Source organism: Salvelinus fontinalis, chromosome 40 (assembly GCF_029448725.1).
Source record: "Salvelinus fontinalis isolate EN_2023a chromosome 40, ASM2944872v1, whole genome shotgun sequence".
In the NCBI taxonomy this organism is placed as follows: domain Eukaryota; kingdom Metazoa; phylum Chordata; class Actinopteri; order Salmoniformes; family Salmonidae; genus Salvelinus; species Salvelinus fontinalis.
This window is the reverse complement of record NC_074704.1, coordinates 25,849,626-25,857,713: the sequence shown is the minus strand read 5'-3', so window position 1 is coordinate 25,857,713 and position 8,088 is coordinate 25,849,626. Positions and strand designations below refer to the sequence as shown.

The 8,088-nt window shown below is 40.9% G+C and overlaps 1 protein-coding gene across 1 annotated transcript; it reads right to left on the bottom strand.

The window, feature by feature from the left end:
* Positions 1 to 722: 722 nt before the first annotated feature.
* LOC129839008 (zinc finger protein 436-like) lies at positions 723 to 8,088 on the bottom strand. Its single transcript, XM_055906276.1, has 2 exons — positions 6,829 to 8,088; positions 723 to 2,292 (listed from the first exon to the last, which is right to left on the bottom strand). The coding sequence occupies exons 1-2, from the start codon at positions 7,229 to 7,231 to the stop codon at positions 1,826 to 1,828; spliced, it is 870 nt and encodes a 289-aa protein (XP_055762251.1). The 5' UTR covers positions 7,232 to 8,088; the 3' UTR covers positions 723 to 1,825.

Genomic DNA, 8,088 nt, shown 5'->3' with positions numbered 1-8,088 from the left:
TTTCCGACAGCAGTGTCTGGTATACCTCGATGACATCCTGGCCCATGGCAGCTCCTTCCAGTCAGCCCTTGGGGCGCTACGGTATGTGCTGGCGAGGGTGGCTGCCGCAGGTCTGAAGCTCCACCCCGAGAAGTGCCACTTCATGAGGAGAGAGGTGTCCTTCTTGGGCCACCGAGTGGGGAAGGAGGGGATCAGCACCATGGAGGACAAGGTAGGGGCTGTCAGAGACTGGACCACCCCCACCAACCAGCGTCAGCTGAAGAGCTTCCTGGGCCTGGCCTCGTACTACAGGTTTGTACGGGGCTTCTCAAGCGTTGCTGCTCCACTGAACCGCCTGCTGCCGAAGGACAAGGCTTTCACTTGGACAATGGAGTGTGAGGCATTCAACACCCTCAAACGTGCACTGATCGAGGCCCCCGTGCTCGCCCCCCCTGACCTCACCTTGCCCTTTATCCTGGACACAGACGCGAGCAATGTGGGCATGGGTGGGTTTTATGTGAAGTTATGGGTCCTACAGTAGCTCTCTCTTACGTCTGGGTTTCACAAGAGAAGGTCACGATTGGCTTGTGGGTTATCTTTCAGTGCATTCAGACCCCTTCACTTTTTCTACATTTTGTTACATTACAGCCTAATTCTAAAATTGAAGTTTTTTCCCCCTCATCAATCTACACACAATGCCCCATAATGACAAACCAAAAACAGTGTTTGACATTTTTGCACATTTATTAACTTAAGTATTCAGACCTTTGCTATGAGACTCAAAATTGAGCTCAGATGCATCCTGATTCCACTGATCTTCCTTGAGATATTTCTACAACTTGATTGGAGTCCACCTGTGGTAAATTCAATTAATTGGACATGATTTGGAAAGGCACACACCTGTCTATATAAGGTCCCACAGTTGACAGTGCATGTAAGAGCAAAAACCAAGCCATGAGGTCGAAGGAATTGTCCGTAGAGCTCTGAGACAGGATTGTGTCGAGGCACAGATCAGGGGAAGGGTACCAAAAAAATGTCTGCAGCATTGAAGGTCCCCAAGAACCCAGTGGCCTTCATCATTCTTAAATGGAAGAGGTTTGGAACCACCAAGACTCTTCAAACAGAGCAATCAGGGGAGAAGGGCCTTGTTCAAGGATGTGACCAAGAACCTGCTGGTCACTATGACAGAGCTCCAGAGTTCCTCTGTGGAGATGGGAGAACCTTCCACAAGGACAACCATCTATACAGCACTCCACCAATCAGGCCTTTATGATCGAGTGGCCATGGGGAAGCCACTCCTCAGTAAAAGGCACATGACAGCCTGCTTGGTGTTTGCCAAAAGGCACATAAAGGACTGACCTTGAGAAACAACATTCTCTGGTCTGATGAAACCAAAATGTAACTATTTGGCCTGAATGCCAAGCGTCACGTCTGGAGGAAACCAGGCACCATCCCTACGGTGAAGCATGGTGGTGGCAGCATCATGCTGTGGGTATGTTTTTCAGTGGCAGGGACTGGGAGACTAGTCAAGATCGAGGGAAAGATGAACGGAGCAAAGTACAACGATTTTCCCACTGATATCCATATCATTCAATTCAGAGCCTGGATTTCCCCCCTGAGGCTAATATCCATATCATGCTGAAATCAATAGAACAGTGGGCAAACATTTAGGGTTCTACATTGTGACATCATTAAAATACTCCTACTACAATGTTAAAAGATTCTACATTGTGACATCATTAAAATACCCTTACTACAATGTTAAAACATTCTACATTGTGACATCATTAAAATACTCCTACTACAATGTTAAAACATTCTACATTGTGACATGATTTCATTGATATCATGAAACAACTCCTTCATGTATTTTCTGATGTTTAATCAGAGATCTTTTATCAGAGTATCTCTGGTCACATTGATCACAGCTATAAGATTTCTCTCCTGTATGTGTTCTCTGGTGTACCGTCAAATCACTAGATGTAGTAAAAATCTTCCCACATTGATCACAGCTATAAGGTTTCTCTCCTGTGTGTGTTCTCTGGTGTGATACCAGGGTGCTTGACTGAGAAAAACTCTTCCCACATTGATTACAGCTATAATATTTCTCTCCTGTGTGTGTTCTCTGGTGTATTTTAAGTTCTGATGAAGATTTGCAACCTTTCCCACAGTCAGAGCAGCAGTGAGATTTCTTCCCTGTGGGTCTCTGCTGGTGTTTGAGGTGTTTTGACATGGAGAGACTCTTCTCTGCCTCGTCAGCATCCTGGGGTTGTTGAGGCCCCCCAGAGGATCCACGATAGTCACGTCTCTCTCCTGTTTGAACAACAAAAAGACAGATGGTTAAAGGGCCACAACAGCAGAAATCCACTGTAAAAGGTGATGCCAACAGCGTAGCCATGATGTTGTACAAACAATGACGTCTGTAATGAATGTTAAAATTATTTGACATTTGTCTTTAGACAGTCAAGTGAGCAACAATAGTCATATTTTGTCTTGTTTTCACATTAGTAGTAACATCAACGATTGTAGGCTAGAAATACGTTTTTAAAGTTGTTGAAATCCAAAGCAGTAGGCCCCTTTCTGAAGGTCTATGTTATTGTTAGGTGAAGTTATGGGTCCTACAGTAGGTCTATGTTATTGGTATAACTAGTGGTTTCCGCATTAGCATGGAGGAGTTTCAGCAAACACAGAGAGCAGAGAGCGATGCACCTAACAATAACATAGACCTACTGTAGGACCAATAACTTCACCTAACAACATAGACCTACTGTAGGACCCATAACTTCACCTAAGAACATAGACCTACTGTAGGACCCATAACTTCACCTAACAATAACATAGACCTAGGACTATAAATCATTTAACATTTCAGGTGAAACATGGAAACTAAAATGGCTTTGTCATGACATTTGATAACCTGATCACTAGAACATTTTGTGAATAATCCCAATAGGCTACTCTGTAATGTGTTGTCATTCTAAATGTCCTGAATAAAGGAAAATAGCTATGTGTGTTGTATTGTACAATAGCCTATCCATCAAGGAACAGTTCTCTACACATTATGAGCAAAGTATCTCCATTTCCAAACAAACTAATGAGACCCTACTGTAAATCAAGCAGACAATAACACATTATAAACATCAATTTGTTAGGGATGTTGGGATCTAACGTGGAACACGGCATAACTGTCTTTACCAGAGTAATGAATGAAGAAGCACTTTGATTGTTGTTGCATGTCGTGATGTTTGTCATTTGACTGTCATTCAGAAAATGATTTCCTGGATCAGCTGATGATCGTCGAACATGTGACTGGAACTAAACAGCTACAGTATTAAGAATGATGTGTAATTATTGAAGAACAGCGTTAATGACAGTATCCATTTGGGTGTTGTCAATAAAGTTAAGGTGACTCTCGGCTAGAACCATTGGATTTAGCAAACTCAAATGAGTTAGGATCTGTGCCCATGAAAACTGTTTTCCCAGCGTAACATAAGGAGACACTAAATGTTACGTAGGTAGAGAGCATTTCAGAGATCTGAATACAAAAAAACGTCCGACAGCAATATCCAGTATTTAAGTTCATTATATGACAAGTTTCACGTTATGACTATAACTAATGTTCCCTCTACTTACTCAACATACTATGGGGAAATACAATCATTCCCCATGGCAGACCACCCAGACCTGACTCCGCAAGATGAGTCAGTTATGTCAATTTATTCATTGTCTTTCGTTTGAAACATTCCTGTCAATGTTAAGTAAGGAATACAAAAAGGCACTCGCACATCTGAGCAATCTTATTTGCAGGTGCATGGCATCAATTGAACAAGATGAAGGAAAAGGAAACCGCACACTGCTCTTGATAGTATCACCGATATTTAATAAGCTTACGTATCGGCCACACGGCCTTCGTCAGAGCTTTTGGGATTTTTTGAAAGTTGCACCCTTATGTAGACCTGGCTCCACCCACATCCGTTCTACACATCGAAGGGGGTTTGAAGCAAAGGAAAATAAATAAGTGCTACCAAATATAACAATGTGCATTTCATAACTCTTACAAAAGTGTATAAATAAGGCGTATTGAACACTTCTGTATAATCTCAATGAGGACATAGCAAGTTCATTAGTCATTGGGTACATCATATGAAAAACGTCAGAATAATCTACAAGAGACACACATTTCATGTTCCAATTCACAGCATAACATACAAAGGCATTTCATCATTAAGTCCTTTTGGAAACAATGTCTGGAGGGTGAAAATCCAAAAACATTCTCTTTTACTCAGAGTATTATTAATATCACCTCCCCTGTCTGATATCTTAAATTTCTCTATGCCACAAAATCTAAAGGTGGAAATGTCATGCTTCATGTCATTGAAATGTACAGCGACTGGATACTCCCTGTCGTTTCTCCTGATTGAACTTTTATGTTCACTAATTCTCTGTTTAAGAGAGCGGGTGGTTTTACCGACATAACAGAGCCCACATGGACATTTAATAATGTAAATAACATGGGTGGTGGAACACGTAATAATGTCATTTATTTGGAACCTTTTTCCTGTGTGTGGGTGACAGAAATATTGACACTTCATCATGTTGTTGCACTGTGCGCATCCTCTGCATTTATAGCTACCATTTGGTAGAGGGCGTAAAAGTGCTTGGCTAATTTTCTTAAGTGGCTGGCAGTTGGCATGAACCAATTTATCGCGTAAATTGCGACCTCTCCTATACACAATACGTGGTGGATATTTAAATTCAGCCGGCAAAGCTGGGTCCGATGATAAAATATGCCAGTGTTTCTTGACCACCTCTCCCACTTTTCGCGAATTCAAAGTATATGTAGTTGTGAACATTACGGAGTGTTCTGTAGCTTTAGCGGGTCTTTTTTGTAGCAGTTCATCTCGTGTTTTTTCCAATGCCAAGTTATGAGCTTCATCCACACATTGTGACGAATAGCCTCTTTTTAGAAACCTCATGCGCATCTCCGCTGCTTTTTCTAGATAATCATCTGTGGAGTGGCATATACGGCGCAGTCTAAAAAATTGGCTTCTTGGAAGTCCTCTTTTTAATGGCTCAGGGTGGAAGCTGTCACCCTGTAATAGAGTATTTCTGTCCGTTTCTTTTCTATATAGACTTGTAAACAAGGTTCCATTTGATTTCTCAATCCACATATCGAGATAATGAACACGTTTAGTGTCACGTTCAATAGTGAATTTGAGATTAGGGTCAATGTCATTGAGTAGTGCCATAAACTCTGACAGTTCTTCTTCGGTTCCTACCCATATACAAAAAATGTCATCAATATATCGATACCACTTAAGGACTTTATTCAAAAATGGATTCTCGTTTTCATTATTAACAAAACGTTCTTCAAAAAGACCCATATAGAGGTTGGCATATAAAGGTTGGCATATAAAGTAAGGACCCACATCTAATTACGCATATAGAAGTAGGACTAGTCTACCTGGCCTGCGCGCAAATGTAGGCCTATAAATGTGCACATTTGGGGATGTCTGATAGTATTTCTGATTGTCTTAACGCACCACCACTAATGAGTTGTGGAGCTTCTCAAAGCAAATTTATCTTCACCTCAAACAGCAAGTAAACAAAGTCTAATCAAAATCAATAGCAAATGAGAATAGTTCCTCAAAGTATTTTAAAAATATTTCCAGCTCTCGCCCTTTCGATAACCACTCAGCATGAAAGGGAAAAATGTAATGCTCTGATCCAGTGGAAATGTCATAAAATACCTGATTACTTCTTATCCCTTTCACAAATAGCCTACAGCTGTGTCTGTCCCGAACTCACTGGCACTGGAAACTGAGAGCCCAGAATATTTTATACAATGTTTCAAGTTCGTTGTAGACAGGCCATGTGATTTATAGGATATTTATTTGCAATGTTTTTATTTGTTGGCTTTATGTAGGCTATTTGTTTACATAGTTGGCAATGGCAATAACAGTTCATTTTAATTTAGATTTAGTTAGAATGTAGGTTAATCACAGACAATGATTTTGAGATACCATTATAAATTAAATGAAACTGTTCCACGAAAATGTGCATATGAAAATCATAACTGGCACGCAGATCAGTAGAAATGGTAAGATAAATTTGCACTCCAAATGTAGGTTGCCGACTGCTTGTGTTGCCTATTACCGGCAACGTCAGAATTTACAAAGGCCAGCAGGTGGAGGTGGTTCGGTTAGAGTCTTTTCTCTTCTGGTTAGACTATATTGATGTAATGGCATGCAAATAAACTGGCTGAATATTATACAATGACTTATCAACAGCTCTAACAATTTGACCTCCACAGGAAATCTACACTGGCAATTCTAGAATATACTATATAGCCTAGAAACCTGGTTAAACTATCATTATGACACCATGGATGAATTCTAGAATATACTATATAGCCTAGAAACCTGGTTAAACTATCATTATGACATCATGGATGAATTCTAGAATATACTATATAGCCTAGAAACCTGGTTAAACTAACATTATGACATCATGGATGAATTCTAGAATATACTATATATCCTAGAAACCTGGTTAAACTATCATTATGACATTATGGATGAATTCTAGAATATACTATATAGCCTCGAAAATTAAACTATAATTTTGACCTCATGGATGGCCAGTCCTTGTATTATTACGGGTTCTGATGGGGTACAACAGTTGAACTAAGCTCATGAGGCATGTGTTATATTCTTCAAGAATCAATGACTATAAATAAATAATTTAAAAGTAAAAAAATGGATGTAGCATTGCAGATTTCCCCTTTAACACCAAACATCAGACCAACAACTGCAGAGTTTGTGCCTCTGTTTTTAAGACAGTACTTACTAGTGTTAATCAGGGCCCGGTTTCTCAAAACCATCTTACGGCTAAGTTCATTGTTAGAACCATTGGATGCCTTAAGATGCGTTTGGGAAACCGGGCCCAGATATCCAGTTTCCTCCTCCTTTTTGGATGTGACAGTCATCTCCTCCCCTTCCTTCTTCACTCCAAAAACCGCATCATCCTCTTTCTCTTCCTCTTTCACTCTGAAAGCATCTTCCTCTTCTTTCACTGAAACGTCTTTCTCTTCTTCTTTCACTGTAACAGCCTCACCCTCTACTTCTTGTTTTACTGTAACATCCTCTTCTTCCTTCTCCTCTTTCACGACAATGTTCAGCCCCAGACCTTCTTTCTCCGACCAGCAGACCCCATCTTCTTTAACAGGAGGGGAGAAGCTTACTGACCTCATGTTCGGGGATGTTAGCTAGCTAGCTATCATTAGCGACTAGGCTAGTGCTAACTAAACCAGCCAGCTACTATAGCTGACTAATAAAAAATAACGTAATATTAAATAGGTTACCAACTGTAATGAATGCTGTCTTCATTGACCTTAACACATAGCTATAATACTGTTATAATGCCTTCCTTATTAAAGCAGACTTTGTTGCAAATATCTTGCTACACCCCACAGTTAAACACGTTCTGCCCGTAACAGATACTAACCTCACTCCCACACGCAGGGGAGGATGGCTGACTCAGACCTTTTATGACCACTGATAAGGCAGGCATGCCACTATACGAGCACGCACACGCACATGCACACACACACACACACACACACACCCTTGTTTCAGGCTGGGTTTCCAAGAACAAAGAACAGTGCCAAGAACCAATGGGTCATTGACACCAGCCTGGAGGGGACGATCCTCCACTTACAACGACCAGTCAGGAGCACGAACTACCAGAATCTACCTACGTCATTCACTGTATAAAATGTACTGCACAATATGTTTCGGGACTCGCTTCTGCTAGTTCCTTCTGAGCTAAATGAACGAGTCCGTGCACGCTTTGCTCAGATATCTTTACATCCGAATAAACTGTCTTACTATACCTTATCCACCTCGTCCAGCGTCTCAACTTGGTCTCATTTCTCAAGTAACGATTCATCAACAAAACTAGATACGACAGAAGTGTGTCTAAAACACAGTAGCTAATATACACCGAAAGCGTATAAATAGCTTGAATCTTTCAGCTATGTTGGCTAACAAGCTACGGAGGTGGTTGACGAGCTGTTTATGAAGAACCGTCACGCTAGCAGCAGCAGAA